This window comes from Kogia breviceps, chromosome 11 (genome assembly GCF_026419965.1).
Source record: "Kogia breviceps isolate mKogBre1 chromosome 11, mKogBre1 haplotype 1, whole genome shotgun sequence".
NCBI classification, from domain to species: Eukaryota; Metazoa; Chordata; class Mammalia; order Artiodactyla; family Physeteridae; genus Kogia; species Kogia breviceps.
In genome coordinates, this window is record NC_081320.1 from 58,484,170 (window position 1) to 58,506,454 (window position 22,285).

At 41.0% G+C, this 22,285-nt stretch overlaps 2 protein-coding genes across 2 annotated transcripts in view; one reads left to right on the top strand and one right to left on the bottom strand.

Annotated features, from left to right (window-relative positions):
- Positions 1-8,860, top strand: part of TSPYL6 (TSPY like 6) — a 35,575-nt gene extending 26,715 nt beyond the window's left edge. The window contains 5 exon segments of the mRNA XM_067008281.1: positions 7,856-8,037; positions 8,039-8,217; positions 8,220-8,279; positions 8,282-8,562; positions 8,564-8,860. Of these exon segments, the coding sequence (XP_066864382.1) occupies positions 7,856-8,037; positions 8,039-8,217; positions 8,220-8,279; positions 8,282-8,562; positions 8,564-8,860 (999 nt within the window).
- ACYP2 (acylphosphatase 2) overlaps positions 1-22,285 on the bottom strand; it is a 177,600-nt gene that overhangs the window by 29,432 nt on the left and 125,883 nt on the right. The window lies entirely within an intron of this gene.

Genomic DNA, 22,285 nt, shown 5'->3' on the forward strand with positions numbered 1-22,285 from the left:
TTTATTTACTAAAACTGGAGAGGAGACAAAGAGAAAAATGCATTTATTCAATCCTGGCTTTATGAGTTTGATAGTCTAACCTCCTCATTTCACTATTGAAGGCTGTAGAATGATCAAAATCAAAATACAGAACTGTTTGATATAGTTCATATTTAAACTTTTGAAATGAAAATGAATCTCAGTTGAAAAGTTCAGGTAGGGAGGAAGGAGCATTTTAAAGGAATTAAAATGTGGTGGCTCAGGTTCAAAGTAACTATGGTTGGCAGAAAATCAAGGCTTTCCATGTTGTGTCTTAGGCAGTGTCAGTGACTGGAGAGTAGGTTTTCTGTATAAGTGTCTTTTAACACTCCTTGAAATCGATAAGTGTAAAACGAGCGTTACTTGGACTTTATTTGAATTTATTTGAATTTCAACAGTTACCAACAGATGTGCTTAGAATGAATAGGCCCTGCTTCCCCAATAGCACAGTAATTCAAATCTATTTTAGACTCTGAAATGAGAGCTGTCTCCAGGAAGACAGCTCTGAACCTTTTTTCCAGCTGCAGAAATAACTCCTCTTGTTGCCCCTCTGACCTACACCAAGGGAAGCCGCTTGAAAAGATGTTCTTTTGCCAACAGTCGTTTTACCATTGTAATCCACAAATGGAAAAATAAACTGATGGCTCCTCTTCAGAAAACCTATTCTCACATCCTCCAGAACCAGGCAGATAAGTAAAGAAAACCATAGAGTTCTTTTAATTCCTTTCTCATTTTCCAAAATGATAGGTATTTTTTGTTACCTTAGAAAATGGGCCTTATTGACTAACAAGTCACTGTTAGTCTTCTCCAAAATAAGTTAATTCATCCAAGGTTCTAGGACTCCCCCCAACCCCAAATTCCTTGGAATTTTGCTACAGTGGTTAATTCCCACTTGCCTAAACCAGTGCGGTCTCCCTCCCAGTGGTTCCCACCCTCACTTTAAGATGATCAAGCTCCTCTCACTGGCAAGTAAAAACCTCTACCCTGGATTCTCTTCTAGCTGTTCCTCTATCTTATTTCTTCTCTTTGCACCCAAGCTTCCAGAGATGACAAATCCCTATTGATTCAAATGGAAACTCTGACTTTGCTCTCAGACATAATAATGACTTTACTGGGTGCCTCTCTGTGCCAGACACTCTTATAGGCCTTAACATTTTTTTTCTTGATTAAAAAATACATGAATAATTCATGCTCATTATAACAAATCAAACAATACAGAAACAGATAAAGAACATCTCCCCTGCCCAAGCTCCACATCTTATTTAATTGTTGCAACCACCATGAGAAATAAGAATTATAGACCATATTTTTATAGATGAGAGAATTGAGGCTGAGAAAGGCTCAGAGTGTACCCTGCAGGGTTTAACAGGAAGAGCTTCAGAGTCTGATTATCTGGGTTCATTTCTTGACTTTGTGATTTTCTATGTGTCTATGAGCAAATTACTTACTATTTCTGTGCCTCAGTCTTCCTACCTGCTAGTTCATAGGGTGCAGTGAGGATGTAATGTGCTAAAACATAAAAATAATTGCTGTTTCTAAAGACAAAAGATCAAAAGGAGAAATTATTTTAAAATGACAGCTAAGAAGAAAATACTAAGAATTAGAGCAAACCTCTGTTCACCATTCTGCTACTAATGTAGAGCCTAAGTTTTTAAAGCTGCTGGAAATTTCTGACCCCAAACTATGCTCATACTGCAATGATGACACCATCAATGCACTTTGTTTTTTAAGATCACACTATTTTTTAAAACATGCAATAATATTGTTTCAATTTTTCATGATTAACTGAATTTTATTCATTTGCTACAGTATCAATTTCATTATTTTTATTTTTATTTTTATTATTTTTTTTTTTGTACATGGGCCTCTCACTGTTGCGGCCTCTCCCATTGCGGAGCACAGGCTCCGGACGCGCAGGCTCAGCGGCCATGGCTCACGGGCCCAGCTGCTCCACGGCATGCAGGATCCTCCCGTGCCGGGGCACGAACCCGTGTCCCCTGCATCGGCAGGCGGACTCTCAACCACTGCACCACCAGGGAAGCCCAATTTCATTATTTTTAAAAATTAATTTTATCTCAATTAGGCTAGAATGATTATGTATGTTTAACATTTAGATATTATAAACATTTTACATAGTGTTTTGACCTATATTTTGAATTTTTGTGATGGCTCTGTGTATCCCTGGCTGATTTGGTCACCCCTGCCACCTGGCTCTACCCCCCACCCTACACAGACCTCAGCCTCTTAACAGTTTCATTAGGCACAATAATGTATATTTGCTCTCTATGCGTGCTGTAGTGGTAGAAAATGATTAAATCATAATTATTAACTTTCCCAGAGTAACTCATTACCCACACCCTGGTAACTCAAATATTTTCCCCCTACTTCTATATTTATATGCTATTTCTAAGAGGCAGTAGAGATGACTGCAGCTATAAAGCTGCTTGGTTAATCACTCAAAGCTTCTTTTTTACGATTTCCTTTGCAAACACAGCTTAATGGTCTTTCTATGGGAAACAGAGGAAATTAACAAAGTGTACATCTCCTTCTCGTCTACCAACATTCTTTTGAGTCTTAAGTACCGAGGCCCTCAGCTTTCTAAACTGGGTGGCCTAGCCCAAAGAACAATATTTCTGTATGCTAAGTCACTAAACAAACACACTTGTTTAAAGAATTTAGGTCAAGAATGAGAGATTCCTTTCAAAACAAGTAAGAACAGAACAATATTTGAGGAGTCAAAGAAAAATAAGACTATACAATTCACAGGCTCTCTTCATTCATCTTATATTAAGTTTATCTTTTAAAACATCATGCTGTTTCTGTTTCCCAGAGAATTCAAACACTTCACAATTCTGTGATGTGCAGATTTGTGGCTAAACTGTACTCTTCCGCAAAAGCCATCTTCTTTCTTTACTTATATTTTTCTTTCCTTTCCTTTTTCTTTCTCTTTCTCTCCCTCTCCCTTTCCTCTTTCTGCCTCTGGTTGACTAGCTATTTCTGCGATTTTGTACTAGCTCTCCTTACTCCCCTTAAAACATTTTTTTATAGCCAGAATGTTTCAAGCCCAAAGTTAAAATCATATTTTGTTCTTTTCAGTAGTTTCTAGTCCATGTTCTAGGACACAAGCAGAATGAAAGACCCCCAAAGAGAATAACATTTCGCACTGAACTCAGAAAGTATTATCACTACTCACTTTCCAATTTTCAAAAACATATACATTCCTTGTTTTTGATCAGCTAACATATGTGTTACTTTCTTCTGCACACTTTGAGAAAGAAAAGAATAATAAAATACAGGCTCTGTGACATTAAGTAATATCAAATTCTAAATTTGTCTGCCTTTTGACTAACTAATTTAGCCAAAGGAGGTGGTGTTATATAATTAACTTTGGCCCTAGAATACAGACCCATCTTTAAATCTCCTGGCATCAGTTTAAATCACCTAATACCCTGCATTCTTGCTATTCTCATGTCATTTCTCCCTCATTTCTCAAGGATTTAGCTCCTGGCTTATTCTTACTTCTTTCTCATCTTATCTCTCAGTGATTTCAATATACACATAGGTGATCCTTCCCACCCAGGCCTCTTGGTACACTGATCTCCTCCCGTGCAATGAGCTCGTCCTCAATATGCCTCATTGGACCCCAAGTTGGATGGAGGAGTAGGGTTCTAACCAATCCCCTGCAGTCCACTCTCAGACCACTATCTCTCATCCTTCTAGCTCACTCTGGTACTTGAACCCAGGGACCCTTCAATTCCCTGGGTCTTCCAATCCATTGATCAGGCCACCTTTTCACTGCCCTCCATCCCTATATGTCCTTTACTCCTCTAGCTTGGATTCTAAGATCAAGATTATAATCATTCTCTTGCCCTTCTTGCTTCAGCTCTGACTAAATCCAACTCTGCTTACTCATGCTGCACCTGTAAACTGAATGTGGCTGAAGAGAAATTCACAACCATGCCGATGTGCCTCACTTCAAATTCATGATCTTAATGCTGTGTGACAATCATACCATATGTCGTAGTCCAGTCACTCTTTGATTCTCTAGAAAACTATTTCCTACCCCTCTCTTCCCAGGCTCCCACTGCTTCATCCTCTCTCTCTCTCTCTCTCTCACTTGAGTTGAATCTTGCTTTCTCCTTTGCTGAGAACACTGAAGCAAACAGAAGAGAATTTCATAGACTCCATCATTACTTCTACCCACCAACCAGCAACTACACCCTCATGCTTTGCCTTCTGGGTCCCATAGGTGAACTTGTCATGCTCCTATTAAAGGCTGACTCCTTCTCCCCTACATAGGCACTAGATTCCATCTGCTTTCACCTATTCAAGGATATCCCCCCAATGATTCTCCTTTCTCTCTCCTACATTATTAATTTTTATCCCCTGCTGAATCATTCGCAACAGCATGCACACATACTTCTTTTTCACCCATTTTAAAGATGTTTTCTTTGACTCACTCTCCCCACCAGCCACCATCCCATTTCTTTGGAGCAAAATGTCGAGAGTCATATATACTTGCTATTTTCACTTTCTCCCTTATGGATTTTCTCTTAAACCCATTACAGTCAAGCTGTCACCCTACCATTCCTCTAAAACTGTTCTTGTCAAGTGATGACTCCATTTATTTCCCTTTTTGGCAAATTCCTCAAAAGAATTATCAATATTCACTGTCTCCAATTTCTTTCCTCCCATTCCCTTTAAAACCTATTCTGACCTCCATCACTTCTGTTGTAAAATCCATTGGTCAATTCTCGTTTTACTTGGCCTATCAGCACCACGTCAAACAGTTGAACACTTTCCTTTATACATTTGGCTTTCAGCGTACTGCACATTTTCAGATTCCCTCCTACTTCACTGGTCTCTCCTTAGTCTCTTACTGGTTCTTCCTCTTCTCCCTGACCTTGTAATTTTGGAGGCCTCAGGGCTTGGTCTATCACTGCTCACATCCTTGGTGATTTCAGCAAGCTTTAAATACCATGTATGCTGATTATTTCCAAATATGTATCCCTATCCCAGACCTCTCCTGTGCTCCAAACTCCTAATACCCACTTGGTATCTCAACTCTGTTGTCCAACAGTCATCTCAAACTTAACATGTCCAAAAGCAAACTCCTGATTTTCCTGCAAAGATCTGCTATCATAACCTTCCCTATCTCTGCTTCTGGCAACTCCATCCTATCAGCTGCTCAGGTCAAAATCCACAGAGTCATCCTTGACTTCTTTCCTTCTCTTATACCCCACATCCAATTCACCATGAAATCATGCTGGCTCTACCATCATACTGCAACCACTATCCACCTCCACTGCTACCACCTGGTCTAAGAAATACCATCTTTCACCTGTATTACTTTGATAGACTTCTACAAGATCTCCCTACATCTACCACTGGCCACACACAGTCTATTCTTCACTCAGGAGCCAGAGTGATCCATGCAAAACATGAATCAAATTTTGAGTCCTCTGTTCAAAATCCTATAGTGGTTTCCCATTTCACTATGAATAAAAGCCAAACTTCTTACAATATCATGTAAGATCCTACTTGATCCGGCCTCTCTCATTCACCCTGCTCCAGTCACACTGATCTCCTTTTTTATTACTTGAACACCCTAAGCATGCTCCTGTCCTAGGGCCTCTGCTTAGCTCTTCTCTCTTCCTAGAATGCTCTTCTTCGGAATATCCACTTAGCTAAACCCCTCATCTTATTTGAATCTTTGCCAAAATTTTATCTTTTCAATGAAGTTTCCTCTGCTTACCCTATTTAAAACTACAATCTTCTCCCCACTCCGTACCCCCAGGACTCTCAGTCCCCTTACTCACCTCTACCTATTGTTTTATCCATAGCACTTATCACTTTCTAATATGTTTCGTTTACTTTTTATTATTATTATTTATTGTCTTTCTCCTCTGCTAGAAACTCCAAGAGGGAAGAAATCTTTGTTCTGTTTAACAATGTATCCTAAGGGCCTAGAACAGTAGTAGGCATGCTACAGGCACACAATAAATATTTGTTGAATGTTTAATAAAGAAAAGAAATAGATTATATGTTCCATGAAGGTTAGGTAGTATCTGTCTCAAAATCATTTAGCCTCATGCTAACTTTGTAGAAAGATTCTTTTTAAATTCTTGATTCTATTTATTATTTCCATGTCTATTTAGGCCTTTCACTGCATTTCAGTGTTGATGAGTTATACATTTCCATGAATTCATATATTTCACCCAAGTTTGAAAATGTACCGGCATTGGGACTGACATATACACACTACTATATATAAAATAGATAACTAATAGAACCTGCTGTATAGCACAGGGAACTCTACTCAATACTCTGTAATGGCCTATATGGGAAAAGAATCTAAAAAAAAAGTGTGTGTATATATATATATATATATATATATATATATATATATATAAAACTGATTCACTTTGCTGTACACCTGAAACTAACACAACATTGTAAATCAACTATACTCCAATAAAAATTTTTTAAAAAAAGAAAATGTACTGGCACAAGTCTGTCCAACATGTTCTATTTCCTTAAATCACTACTGTGACTGTATTTTTCATTCCAAATATTGTTTATTCTCTCTCCTTTGATTATTAATCTTTGGTTGATACTCTCTATTGTCTTTCATTAATTTCTCCTCTTCTATTCATCATTACCTCTTCTCTACTTTCTTTGGCTTAACTCTGCTGGTCTTGTACACACTACTCAAGTTACAGTCTCTGATGAGTGAGCGATACAGTGCTCACCAATATTTCCAGTTTTCTTCACCTTCCAATCTCAGGGGAGGATTATATTTCCCTGACCGCTTGAAGCTAGGCAAGGCCATCTGACTAGCTCTGGCCAATGACATATGTCACTTTTAATGGAAACATCTAAAAACCTATGCATGGGGAAAGGATGGTCTCTTCAATAAACATTGCTTGGTCAATCAGATAATCATATGGGAGGAAAAATGAATCTTGACTCCCCTCACACCATTCACAAAAAGCATTTCCAAATGGATTGCAGATTTAAATGTGAATGATGTTAGAAAGGCAAGATTTCTTAAACAGGACACAAAAGTACTCATCTAAAGGGGAAAATGACAAATTGGAATATATGAAGATTAAAAACTTCTGTTCATTAAAAGGTATCATTAAGATAGTGAAAAAGCAACTCACAGAGGGAGAGGATATTTGCAATACACAAATCTGAAAAAGGACTTGTATCTAGCATGTATAATGCATTCGTACAAATCAACATGAAAAATGTAGCACATGCAATGGGGAGAAGACTCGGATACTTCACAAAAAGAGAATATCCAAATGGCAAAATCAAAACCACATGAAAAGCTTCCCAATTTCTTAGACACTGGGTAAATGCAAATTAAAACCACCGTGTAACACCATCACACATACACCAGAATAATCCGAATAAAAAGGATGGCAGAAGCCACAGAAATAGACTCTATGAGACGGAGAGCGGGTGCCTAGAGACTGAGTATCGGGAAATTGAAGGGTGGGCTGCGCAATAGGCTGGTTTGCATGATAAGTCTTTGGTTAGGAAAACAGATGCCAACAAACAGCTGATCAGGCTGCTACCAACATAAGCGTCCCTAATGGGGCCCAGGAGATCCCTCTCCCCCAAACCCGCAACCTCACTACTCCCGACCATGCCCTGGGTGACCTGGACCCACAGCAGTGCCAGAAGCTTCCAGAGGAAAGCAAGATGATGCAGGTGATGGTGGAGACGAGTGAGGGCAGCTTGGAGATCAAGGCACTCCCACCGCCCCAGCTTCCGGTGGAGGGGGGCACACCCCCAGGGCCCCACGGGCTGCGGCCCTACTCCCCAGATCCCAGTCGCTGGGGGTCACGACCATGGAGTGGCCGAAGAGGGGCGGGAGGAGGTCCTGCCACCCGGGGAGGGTGTGGAAGCAGCCTCTGCCTCTGCAGCAGCAGACAACAGCCTGAAAAATGGCTTTCAGCGTGAAACTGGTGGGGAGAAGGCCCTAGAAATCTGTGGCGCAGAGCGGTCAGTCTGAGCTGATGATGACTGGGGCGAAGGCCACGGAAGCGAACACTGAAAGGGGCACCATCTTCTCAGAAGCAGTGGATGAGGAGGAGAGGGTTGAAGTGGAGGAGAAGCCAGTGGGTGAGGAAATGGAAGTGGTGGAGGAGCACAGAGGGGTAAACGAGGTGAAGGACGAGGCAAGGCCCCGGCGCAGAGTGAGGGTCTCCGCCTGAATCCCCTGGAGGCCATCCAGCTGGAACTGCACACCCTCGGGCTGACCGGGCCTTCCTCCAGTTCGGGCGCAATTTGGGGCGCATGCGTCAACACTACCTACAGTGGAGGAACATCCCGGGCTTCTGAGTCACTACCTTTCGGAACCACCCACAGCTATCTGCCCTGATTAGAGGCAGAGATGCAGAGATGTTCAGGTACGTAGCGAATTAGGAGGTGAAGGAACTCAGACATCCTAGGATGGGGTGCAAGTTCAAGTTCTTCTTTCAAAGAAACCCATAATTCTTTCGAAGAAACAACTGGATTGTGAAGGAATACGAACGAGGTCAGATCCTCAGGGCACGTGGTGTTTCTTTCCACTCCGATCATATGGCACCCGGGCCATGAACCCCAGGCCTTCCTTCCTAGGAACCAAGACCTCATGTGCAGCTTCTTTGCCTGGTTTTCAGACCACAGCCTTCCAGAGTCTGACAGGATTGCTGAGATTATCAAAGAGGACCTCTGGCCAAATCCACTGCAATACTACCTATGGGATGAAGGAGCCCATAGGGCTAGACTTCTCCAGACAAGGGAGCCAGTGGAGATACCCAGGCCCTTTGGGTTCCAATCTGGTTAACCTTTGCTCTTGGAAATACTCCCCCACAGGTCCCCTACCACCTCCTGCCAAACCTAGGCCTTAGCAACAGCCAAGGGTATGCCTCTGACTGATATTGTGCTCACCTTTCTGCACTTTCCCTCCACTGGACATTCAGCTCTCTCAGCTTTCAAGATTGAGACCTTCGTGGCTATGCTTCTCCACTTCCCCGTGGCATGCTGTTGTGCATTAATATCATGTGCTGCACGGTGGTAGTTCACACTCTTCTAAGCCAAATAAATGATGCTACAGATGGCACTGCCTTTGTCTGCACTGCTTGGACCCTGTTTGTCCCCAAGGCTTCTGGTCTAGTTACTACCATCTGGATTTCCAGCTATTTTTAAGAGCCTGTTTTACTCATTCTGCTCTGCACATGGCCTGCGGACAATTGCTGGGCATTAATAAAGTCAAGAGAGAGAAGCAGTGGGCTGCTTGGTCTCTGGTGTATGCAACTCCATTGCTCTTCCTGCTTCTCTGATCACCTAATGCTGCCTGCTACTGGCTACACCCACCCCCTTAGGCTGCCTCCTGGTGGATGAACATTTTCTAGACCATTGTGAGCTCCACTTTCTGGTTTTTGGTAAACAAGGATCTTCAGAACTGGTGGTAGACCCAGACTTCCTGCCATCCTATAAAAGACCTTTCTATTTCTCCCCTAAAAGACCTCAATTCCTCACCATCACGCAGGAACCCTACTGACTGTCAGGCATGAGGTGACGAGTTAGAGCCTATTTGCATGGCAAGGATAATGATGGTGTCCTTGCTAAGTACCACCAGGCTTTCTCAGCCTCAACCAGTGAAGCCATACAAAAGTTAGGTACTTTTATTTGTCTCCCTTCCTCATCCTGAATATGAAGAAGTGCCAGCAGTGCCAGGGTAGGTGTACAGTTTCTCTTCTATTTCTCATCTCACTTCTATCTCTTTTTAAAAAGTGGTAGCTCAGAAACATCTGCAGAAGCAGGGTTTTCGGTTTAACTTGGCTCTTTATCATTTCCAGAGGCAGAGAGATGGTCCTGTAAAGGAGACTGCCAGACCCTCTTAGTCCCTCTCTGCCTTCTTCCCAGCCCTCACCCGTCTGTAGCAATGCCTAGCTGGTTTAAAGAAAGACATACATGGAATGAATGGATGGAAGAACTAAAGCGATTGTGATGGATGCCCGCCCTGAGAAAGAAAACTGAACAGACGGCCAGAGGCAGAAATGAGCCAGGGGAAATATGGGCCTAGAATAAACACACGATTGACTGAGAGCCTGCAAGGAAGGGATACCTTCTCTTGTTAGTGGTGATAGGAGGAGAAGTACTTTGCTCAGGATTGGGATGGGAGAATTGAAGGTGGTTGAAGTGCTAACTATGTTGCCGAAAGATGATTTTTTTAAAGAAATACAAACAATGCAACTTTGTGTGTTTTATGTAGAAAATTAATACCATGCCCTTAACTTCACTAGTATTTAGTAAAATCTTATTATTTTCTCTGTTTCTGTTTACTGGGAAGATGTGGTTGTACAGATTTTCTTTTGCTTTCAGTTTGGAACATTTGGAAGGATGTTAATTTCTTTCTGGTACAATATGGAGACTTTTGTGAATATTCACACAGTTTTCAACTCGTTTCTGTTAAAACTGTATCTTTAGAAGTATAATGTGAATAACTTGGTCTTATCAGACTCTGAAGACTTTGGAAACTGTTGTCTTTATGGAAAAATAACCTACAAAAAAATTGTGGCTCTGATTGTCTTGACAATTCACCCTGGTAACAACTTAATAATTGATGTATCTCTTTTCCTAAATGGCAAAAATACTTGTGAGATTGCTCTGTAAAATTGGAAGTGTACCATTGGCACATTTATCTTTCCTTATATGCATCTTGGTAAAATAAACGCACGTCAGTGTGAAAAAAATCAAAACTAAACTAAAAGGATGAAAAATAACAAGGGTGGAAAAATACACAGAGAAACCAGAATGCTCATACACTGCTAGTGGAAGAGTAGCTTAGTACAGATACTTTAGAAAATTGTTTGGCAGTATCTATGCACACCCTCTGATCCAGTTCTGGGAATATACCCAACAGAAATACATGCATTGCATATATTCACAAAGACATACATAAAAGTGTTTGTAACAGCACAATTCTAAGAGCAGAAACTTCCCCAGCATCCATCAACAGTAGAAAAAGTAAGTTTTGAAATACTCACACAATGGAATACTATGAGAAATAAAAAACTATGCCTACGTGCAATAATGTGAATGAATCTCACAAACATGAGGTTGGATGAAGGAAGCCAGTCACAAGAGTACATGCTGTGTAATTCCATTTATATATGAATTTTAAGAACAGGTAAAACTAATCTATGGTGCTAGAAGTTGGAATAGTGATTACTACCAAGAACAGTGAAGAGTATGAGATTTTCACCCTGCTTACAAACTATTATGTTCCCTGCCTAGTTAACAGCTGCTGAGTCAAGAGACAAAGAACCTTACAACTCAATAGCCAGTTGTCAGTATTGCAGCAGCTTCTTGAGCCCTGCTTCCTAATTATGCAACATGAAGAAAGCCAGGTGACACCTGCACACACGCTGGGTTGCATTACAGGAGAGGAACCCTGAGTTTAGGTAACCTCAGTTTTATAATGGGAAGTAAACATGCCTACCCTTTGCTTTGAAGGGAGACATCTTTAACATACTAAACAGTATAATAAAAGACGATAATAAGAGACACAATCTCTATTTTTTTCAAGACTTAAGCAAAACTGCCCCTTTCTCTGGAGAAAAACACTCTCTCTTGTCTTCCAAGGCTATTCATATAAACTTGAAAGGGTACTCTGAACAAAGGCAGGTGGTATCTCTGTTCACAAGATGTGCAGAAGTATCAGAGACCCATGATAATTGTCTCCCAACAGTTGTGGGGTGGGGGCGGTACCTACTGGCTGGAAGGGAGGATGATGGTGGATTCTGAAGGGCTGGGGATGTCTGTCTTGATCTGGATGCTACATACATGGGTGTATTCAATTGGCGACCCTTCATTGAGTTGTACATTTGTGAAACATATTTTTCTATACGTATATTTAATAAAATATGCTTGCTTAAGAAAAACAAAAATTAAAAAGAAACCCAAAGTAAGCAAAGAAAAATAAAACAACAAAAAAACCCAATCCATCTTTCTGGAACTTTAATGCTAGAAAATGACTGACCAATTTAAAAGTATGTTTCAGTTTTTTGGGGGGTAGGCTGTAGGTCCATATATTAGAATTCTAATAGGATCATTTACTATACCACAAATGGTTAAAATCTATTTCCTGGGGACTTCCCTGGTGGCGCAGTGGTTGAGAGTCCGCCTGCCCATGCAGGGGACACGGGTTCGTGCCCGGGTCCGGGAGGTTCCCACATGCCGCGAAGCGGCTGGGCCCGTGAGCCATGGCCACTGGGCCTGTGTGTCCAGAGCCTGTGCTCCACAACGGGAGAGGCCACAGCAGTGAGAGGCCCGCGTACCACAAATGGTTAAAATCCATTTCCTGGGGGGCGGGGGGATTTTTATCTAGGTATGGGCCATCAACCTTTAGTATTTATATTGTTCCTGCTCTTTTTATCAACTTTTATCAGAGTTGAGTTGTAAACAGTTTATTTTTTATTTTTAATTTTTTTTAAAAGCATTTTGTTTTTTAAAACCCCACATTTGTTTATTTGTTTATTTTTGGCTGTGTTGGGTCTTCGTTTCTGTGCGAGGGCTTTCTCTAGTTGTGGCAAGCGGGGGCCACTCTTCATCACGGTGCGCGGGCCTCTCACTATCGCGGCCTCTCTTATTGCGGAGCACAAGCTCCAGACGCGCAGGCTCAGTAGTTGTGGCTCACGGGCCTAGTTGCTCCGCGGCATGTGGGATATTCCCAGACCGGGGCTCTAACCCGTGTCCCCTGCATTAGCAGGCAGATTCTCAACCACTGCGCCACCAGGGAAGCCCTAAACAGTTTATTTAATTATGGTTTGTGATGGTTCATTTTCAAAGCTTAGTTCTTCCAGCTAAATAAATGATAAAAGCCAAGTTTTATTTAGTTCTGTTGTTCAGCAAGGATGATGCTATTTCCGAGATGGCCCCATCCCATTCTTGCTTCTTAAGATGGTCTGCATCAAAGTTTCATATCCTTTCTTTTTAGCCCTCCCTCTTTGAGGTATAAATATTTCACTGAGTTAAAAACAGAATTTCAAACTACACCTTTGGCACATGCCATAGAAGACTGCAGTATTAATAGCAATAAAATCTTCTGTAAAACTAAAGAAATCATTTGCTTTGGCTTATCTGAGCAAAACCTTTCCATTTCTGTATATAACAAGATATTTGGGGACAGTAAGGATAATTCAGTGTTGAAAATGGCAGCAGGTTTTTTTATTTTTTAACATAAAGGATATAAAAACATGTACTAATATATAAGATTAACTTATTGCCTTTGAAACATAAGGTAGACTTAATTAGGCTTTTTACAATTCTTACTATCGATTCATATCACACATTATAATTTTAAATGGCATCCATATGGATGGCTTGCCCTGAATTTTCCAGTGGCAAAATTTTCTCTTTGCTATTGGTAGCTAGAAGCATAAGAGATGCAGGATACTTTGATTTATGTAAAGGAGTCTAAAATTCAAGTTTAGTCTGTCTTACCAAAATAGATGAGGTGGTGGGTGGGATTTTTAAATTTAGCATTAAACTAGAGTCTAGAGCATTAAACTAATAGTGCACTGAGTTATAAGTTGGGGCACCTGGGTTCTAAAGGGCTCTGCTGTAAACTAGGCAAACCAATTCTACAGACACAGTTTTCCTCATCTTTTTAGTAACAAGTTTGAAGCATCATTTCTTCTAAATCTGAAGATTTACTTACCCCTTAAATATAAGCTTTCCCCAAGGTTCTGTGGCCTCCCCCTGGCTTACTGTATCTCTGCTCTTCCTGGGTGACCTTAGCCACTTCCAGAGCTTCTGCCATTACCTTTGAGAAAATGACTCAAATTGGAATCTCCAACTCTCACTCTGAGATCAGGGTTTGACATGTCCTTTTGCACAATGTTTCCAGAATTGCTCTTTTCCTTTCCATATCTATTTTTACTTCAACATCTCTTGTCTACGTTACTAAAAATCTCTAGGCTTCCCTTCCTGAATCTGATCTTTCTCTTTCCATCATTCACACTACTGACAAAGTGATCTAATCCCTTTTGTACAAATATCCTTGTCAACACACCACTGCCTGCAAAAGAAAGTCCTAACACCCTACTATTGCATTCAAGCTCAGCTACAGCCAAGTCCCTCCCTAACATTCTTGCCAGCGTCTACTCACATTGGAGTCCTTGCTATTCCTCAAGCAGCCCACTCACTGTCTTGCCTCCGTGCCTTTGCTCATGATGTTCCCTCATCTTGGATTCTCTTCTCCACCTCCTTTTCTTTGGAAATCCTACCATTCCTTCTAAGTTCAATTCAAATGCCATCTCCTCTAAATAACCTCTAAAACCTCCTACTTCCCATAGCATTTTATTTCATACAAGTTTATATTTAAGTTAGTTCTTTATATGTGTTAGTAGTGTAGATAAGCCTTTGTCTCTCCATTTTAAGTTATTTAAGGGCCAAGATCATGTTTAGGTATCTTTTTCTTCTGTGATGAGTAAGACACAGTCCCCATCTTCAAGTAGCCTACAGTCTTGCTTGGGAGCCAATGTGCAGTGTAAGAAATGCTAAAATAAGTGCAAGCATAGAGTGCTATGGGACCATATAAGAGGACTATTCTGCCCCCCCTACCCCGAAGTTAGGAATATTAAGGAAGGCATATATTATAAAAGGTGGCTTTGGAGGCTCGGGCTTCAGTCGGATCCCAGGGAAAGGTCTGGAATTGGCAGAGTGAAGACAGCTTGAAGGGGGCTAGTGTGCCACGGCTGGCCGGGAGGGAGTTCGGGAGAAGTCTGGAGCTGCCGAAGAGGCAAGAGACCTTTTCCTCCCTCTTTGCTGCCTGGGCGCGAGTAGAGGGGATTAAGTGCGCCGCTTGAAGGAGCCCCAGGGGCGGGCGCGGAGCTGCCGAAGAGACAAGAGACTTTTTCTTGCCTCTTTGCTTCCTCGGGTGTGAGGTGAGGGGATTAAGAGCACCGTGTAGAGGAACTCCAGAAACGGGCGCGAGCCGCGTCTGTCGGCACGGACAGTAGAGACGGGTGTCGGACGCTAAGGTTGCTGCTGCCACCACCAAGAGGCCTGTGTGCGAGCGCAGGTCACTCTCCACACCGGCCCTCCCGGGAGCCCGTGCGGCCCGCCACTGCCGGGGTCCCGGGATCCAGGGACAGCTTCCCCGGGAGAACGCACGGCGCGCCTTGGGCCTGTGCAGCGTCACGTCGGCCTCTGACGTCGCGGTCTCGCCCCGCCCCCGTGCCACTCCCTCCCCCCAACCTGAGTGAGCTGGAGCCCCCGAATCAACTGCTCCTTTAACATCGTCCTGTCTGAGCGAAGGGCAGTCGCACTCGGACAACCTACACGCGGAGGCGGGACCAAGTCCAAAGCTGAACCCCAGGAGCTGTGCGAACAGAGAGGAGAGGGGGCGGTCTCTCCCAGCAGCCTCAGAAGCGGTGGATTAAAGCTCCACAATCAACTTTAAGTGCCCTGCAGCTGTTGAAAACCTGAATGGACAACGAATCATCCCAAGTTGAGGAGGTGGATTTTGGGAGCAAGATATACTATTATTTTCCCTTTTTTTTCTTTTTGTGAGTGTGTATGTGTGTGCTGCTGTGTGAGATTTTGTCTGTATAGCTTTGCTTTCACCATTTGTCCTAGGGTTAGACCGACCCATTTTTCTGTTTTTTTTTTTTTTTTAAAGGAAATTTTTCTTCTTAATAATTATTTTTTATTTTAATAACTATACTTTATACTACTCTGTCTTCTCCCTTTCTTTCTTCCTTTCTTCCTTCCTTTCTTCCCTCCTTCCCTCCTTTCTCCCTTCCTTCCCCTTCTTTCCTCCCTTCCTCTCTTCCTTCCTCCCTTTCTTCCTCTGCACCTTCCTTCCTTCCTTTCTTGCTTCCTTCCTTCATTTCTTCCTTCCTTTCTTCCTTCCTTCCCTCCCTCCCTCCTTCCTTCCTTTTCTTTCCTTTCTATTTATTCTACCTTTTATTTTGAGCCGTGTGGATTAAAGGTTCTTGGCGCCCCAGCCAGGCACCAGGGCGGTGTCCCTGAGGTGGGAGAACCAACCTCAAGACACTAGTCCACAAGAGACCTCCCAGCTCCACGTAATATCAGACGGCGAAAATCTCCCAGAGATCTCCATCTCAACACCAAGACCCAGCTTCAATCAAGGACCAGCAAAGAACAGTGCTGGACACCCTATCCCCAACAAAGAGCAAGACAGGTCTACAGCCCCATCCATTAGCAGAGAGGCTGCCTAAAATCATAATAAGGTAACCAACATCCCCAAACACACCACCAGACGAGGACCTGCCCATCAGAAAGACAAGATCCAGCCTCATCCACCAGAACAGAGGCACTAGTCCCCCCAACCAGGGAATCTACTCAACCCACTGAACCAACCTTAGCCACTGGGGACAGCCACCAAAAACAACAGGAACTACGAACCTGCAGCGTGCAAAAAGGAGACCCCAAACACAGTAAGATAAGCGAAATGAGAAGACAGAGAAACACACAACAGATGAAGGAGCAAGATAAAAACATACCAGACCTAACAGATGAAGAGGTAATAGCCAATCTACCTGAAAGAGAATTTAGAATAATGATGGTGAAGATGATGCAAAATCTTGGAAATAGAATGGACAATTTGCAAGAAACAGTTAACAGGGACCTAGAAGAAATAAAGAGGAAGCAAGAAACGATGAGCAACACAATAAATGAAATTAAAAATACTCTAGATGGGATCAATAGCAGAATAACTGAGGCAGAAGGACGGATAAGTGACCTGGAAGATAAAATAGTGGAAATAACTACTGCAGAACAGAAGAAAGAAAAAAGAATGAAAAGAACTGAGGACAGTCTCAGAGACCTCTGGGACAACATTAAACGCACCAACATTCGAATTATAGGGGTCCCAGAAGAAGAAGAGAAAAAGAAAGGGACTGAGAAAATATTTGAAGAGATTATAGTTGAAAACTTCCCTAATATAGGAAAGGAAATAATCAATCAAGTCCAGGAAGCACAGAGAGTTCCATACAGGATAAACCCAAAGAGAAACACGCCAAGACACATAATAATCAAACTGTCAAAAATTAAATACAAAGAAAACATATTAAAAGCAGCAAGGGAAAAACAACAAATAACGCACAAGGGAATCCCCATCAGATTGACATCTGATCTTTCAGCAGAAACTCTACAAGCCAGAAGGGAGTGGCAGGACATATTTAAAGTGATGAAGGAAAAAAACCTACAACCAAGATTACTCTACCCAGCAAGGATCTCATTCAGATTTGATGGAGAAATTAAAACCTTTACAGACAAGCAAAAGCTGAGAGAGTTCAGCACCACCAAACCAGCTCTACAACAAATCCTAAAGGAACTTCTCTAGGCAAGAAACACAAGAGAGGGAAAAGACCTACAAGAACAACCCGAAACAATTAAGTAAATGGCAATAGGAACATACATATCGATAATTACCTTAAATGTAAATGGATTAAATGCTCCCACCAAAAGACACAGACTGGCTGAATGGATACAAAAACAAGACCCATATATATGCTGTCTACAAGAGACCCACTTCACACCTAGGGACACATACAGACTGAAAGTAAGGGGATGGAAAAAGATATTCCATGCAAATGGAAATCAGAAGAAAGCTGGAGTAGCAATTCTCATATCAGACAAAATAGACTTTAAAATAAAGACTATTACAAGAGACAAAGAAGGACACTACATAATGATCAAGGGATTGATCCATGAAGAAGATATAACAATTGTAAATATTTATGCACCCAACATAGGAGCACCTCAATACATAAGGCAAATACTAACAGCCTTAAAAGGGGAAATCGACAGTAACACAATTATAATGGGGGACTTTAACACCCCACTTTCACCAATGGACAGATCATCCAAAATGAAAATAAATAAGGAAACACAAGCTTTAAATGATACATTACACAAGATGGACTTAATTGATATTTATAGGACATTCCATCCAAAAACAACAGAATACACATTTTTCTCAAGTGCTCATGGAACATTCTCCAGGATTGATCATATATTGGGTCACAAATCTAGCCTTGGCAAATTTAAGAAAATTGAAATCGTATCAAGTATCTTTTCCGACCACAACGCTATGAGACTAGATATCAATTATAGGAAAAGATCTGTAAAAAATACAAACACATGGAGGCTAAACAATACACTACTTAATAACGAAGTGATCACTGAAGAAATCAAAGAGGAAATCAAAAAATACTTAGAAACAAATGACAATGGAGACACAACGACCCAAAACCTATGGGATACAGCAAAAGCAGTTCTAAGAGGCAAGTTTATAGCAATACAATCATACCTTAAGAAACAGGAAACATCTCGAATAAACAACCTAACTTTGCACTTAAAGCAATTAGAGAAAGAAGAACAAAAAAACCCCAAATTTAGCAGAAGGAAAGAAATCATAAAGATCAGATCAGAAATAAATGAAAAAGAAGTGAAGGAAACAATAGCAAAGATTAATAAAACTAAAAGCTGGTTCTTTGAGAAGATAAATAAAATTGATAAACCATTAGCCAGACTCATCAAGAATAAAAGGGAGAAGACTCAAATCAATAGAATCAGAAATGAGAAAGGAGATGTAACAACTGACACGGCAGAAATACAAAAGATTATTAGAGATTACTACAAGCAACTGTATGCCAATAAAATGGACAACCTGGAAGAAATGGACAAATTCTTAGAAATGCACAACCTGCCGAGACTGAACCAGGAAGAAATAGAAAATATGAACAGACCAATCACAAGCACTGAAATTGAAACTGTGATTAAAAATCTTCCAGCAAACAAAAGCCCAGGACCAGATGGCTTCACAGGCGAATTCTATCAAACATTTAGAGAAGAGCTAACACCTATCCTTCTCAAACTCTTCCAAGAGATAGCAGAGGGAGGAACACTCCCAAACTCATTCTATGAGGCCACCATCACCCTGATACCAAAACCAGACAAAGACGTCACAAAGAAAGAAAACTACAGGCCAATATCACTGATGAACATAGATGCAAAAATCCTCAACAAAATATTAGCAAACAGGGCTTCCCTGGTGGCGCAGTGGTTGAGAATCCGCCTGCCAATGCAGGGGACACGGGTTCGTGCCCTGGTCCGGGAAGATCCCACATGCCGCGGAGCGGCTGGGCCCGTGAGCCATGGCCGCTGAGCCTGCGCGTCCGGAGCCTGTGCTCCGCAACGGGAGAGGCCACAGCAGTGAGAGGCCCGCATACCACAAAAAAAAAAAAAAAAAAAAAAAAAAAAAAAAAAATATTAGCAAACAGAATCCAACAGCACACTAAAAGGATCATACACCATGATCAAGTGGGGTTTATCCCAGGAATGCAAGGATTCTTCAATATACGCAAATCAATCAACGTGATACACCATATCAACAAACTGAAGGAGAAAAACCATATGATCATCTCAATAGATGCAGAGAAAGCTTTTGACAAAATTCAACACTCATTTATGATAAAAACCTTGCAGAAAGTAGGCATACAGGGGACTTTCCTCAACATAATAAAGGCCATATATGACAAACCCACAGCTAGCATTGTTCTCAATGGTGAAAAACTGAAACCATTTCCACTAAGATCAGGAACAAGACAAGGTTGCCCACTCTCACCACTCTTATTCAACATAGTTTTGGAAGTTCTAGCCACAGCAATCAGAGAAGAAAAAGAAATAAAAGGAATCCAAATAGGAAAAGAAGAAGTAAAGCTGTCACTGTTTGCAGATGACATGATACTATACATAGAGAATCCTAAGGTTGCTACCAGAAAACTACTAGAGTTAATCAATGAATTTGGTAAAGTTGCAGGATACAAAATTAATGCACAGAAATCTCTGGCATTCTTATACACTAATGATGAAAAATCTGAGAGTGAAATTAAGAAAACACTCCCATTTACCATTGCAACAAAAAGAATAAAATATCTAGGAATAAACCTACCTAAGGAGACAAAAGACTTGTATGCAGAAAACTATAAGACACTGATGAAAGAAATTAAAGATGATACAAATAGGTGGAGAAATATACCATGTTCTTGGATTGGAAGAATCAACATTGTGAAAATGACTATACTACCCAAAGCAATCTACCGATTCAATGCAATCCCTATCAAATTACCACTGGCATTTTTTACAGAACTAGAACAAAAAATTTCACAATTTGTATGGAAACACAAAAGACCCCGAATAGCCAAAGCAATCTTGAGAACGAGAAATGGAGCTGGAGGAATTAGGCTCCCTGACTTCAGACTCTACTACAAGGCTACAGTAATCAAGACAATATGGTACTGGCACAAAAACAGAAATATAGATCAATGGATCAGGATAGAAAGCCCAGAGATAAACCCACACACATATGGTCACCTTATCTTTGATAAAGGAGGGAAGGATATACAGTGGAGAAAAGACAGCCTCTTCAATAAGTGGTGCTGGGAAAACTGGACAGCTACATGTAAAAGTATGAAATTAGAACACTCCCTAACACCACACACAAAAATAAACTCAAAATGGGTTAAAGACCTAAATGTAAGGCCAGACACTATCAAACTCTTAGAGGAAAACGTAGGCAGAACACTATACGACATAAATCACAGCAAGATCCTTTTTGACCCATCTCCTAGAGAAATGGAAATAAAAACACAAATAAACAAATGGGACCTAATGAAACTTAAAAGCTTTTGCACAGCAAAGGATACCATAAACAAGACCAAAAGACAACCCTCAGAATGGGAGAAAATATTTGCAAATGAAGCAACTGACAAAGGATTAATTTCCAAAATTTATAAGCAACTCATGCAGCTCAATAACAAAAAAACAAACAACCCAATCCAAAAATGGGCAGAAGAACTAAATAGACATTTCTCCAAAGAAGATATACAGATTGCTAACAAACACATGAAAGAATGCTCAACCTCATTAATCATTAGAGAAATGCAAATCAAAACTACAATGAGATATCATCTCACACCGGTCAGATTGGCCATCATCAAAAACTCTAGAAACAATAAATGCTGGAGAGGGTGTGGAGAAAAGGGAACCCTCTTGCACTGCTGGTGGGAATGTAAATTGGTACAGCCACTATGGAGAACAGTATGGAGGTTCCTTAAAAAACTACAAATAGAACTACCATACGACCCAGCAATCCCACTACTGGGCATATACCCTGAGAAAACCATAATTCAGAAAGACTCATGTACCAAAATATTCATTGCAGCTCTATTTACAATAGCCAGGACATGGAAGCAACCTAAGTGTCCATCAACAGATGAATGGATAAAGAAGATGTGGCACATATATACAATGGAATATTACTCAGCCATAAAAAGAAATGAAACTGAGTTATTTATAATGAGGTGGATGGACCTGGAATCTGTCATACAGAGTGAAGTAAGTCAGAAGGAGAAAAACAAATACCGTATGCTAACACATATATATGGACTCTAAGGGGAAAAAATGTCATGAAGAGATTAGTGGTAGGACGGGAATAAAACACAGACTTACTCGAGCATGGACTTGAGGATATGGGGAGGGGGAAGGGTGGGCTGAGACGAAGTGAGAGAGTGGCAGGGACATATACACACTATCAAATGTAAATTAGATAGCTAGTGGGAAGCTGCTGCATAGCACAGGGAGATCACCTCTGTGCTTTGTGACCACCTAGAGGGGTGGGATAGGGAGGGTGGGAGAGAGGGTGATGCAAGAGGGAAGAGATATGGGAACATATGTATATGTATAACTGATTCAGTTTGTTGTAAAGGAAAAACTAACACTATTGTAAAACAATTATACTCCAATAAAGATGTTAAAAAAAAAAAAAAAAAAGGTGGCTTTTAAGTTCCTCTCTAGACACCATACCAGACTGTAAGCTTCTTCACAGTATGGAATCTATTTTTTCATCTATATATCTTTAAGGATATATATTTATGTCTAGTACAAATTAGGCACTCCAAGATTACTTAATGAATGTGTAAGTAAAAGATGCCTGAGTCCTTTATAGCTCTAAATGTGTAGACTATGAATAATATTAGTCTTTTGTAGTGGTTTATTCCACTTATCGGTGGAAAATGGTCAAAAAATAATTGGCTACTGAAAACCTAATTTTAAAAAGGTAATAACATATTTTTAGGCTTGAGGTTTTAGGTAAGTGTTAATTGCCATGCCTGCCCAAATAATTCCCAAGAAAGAAGAGCCAGGACAGACTTCAGTCAAATCCTTTCTC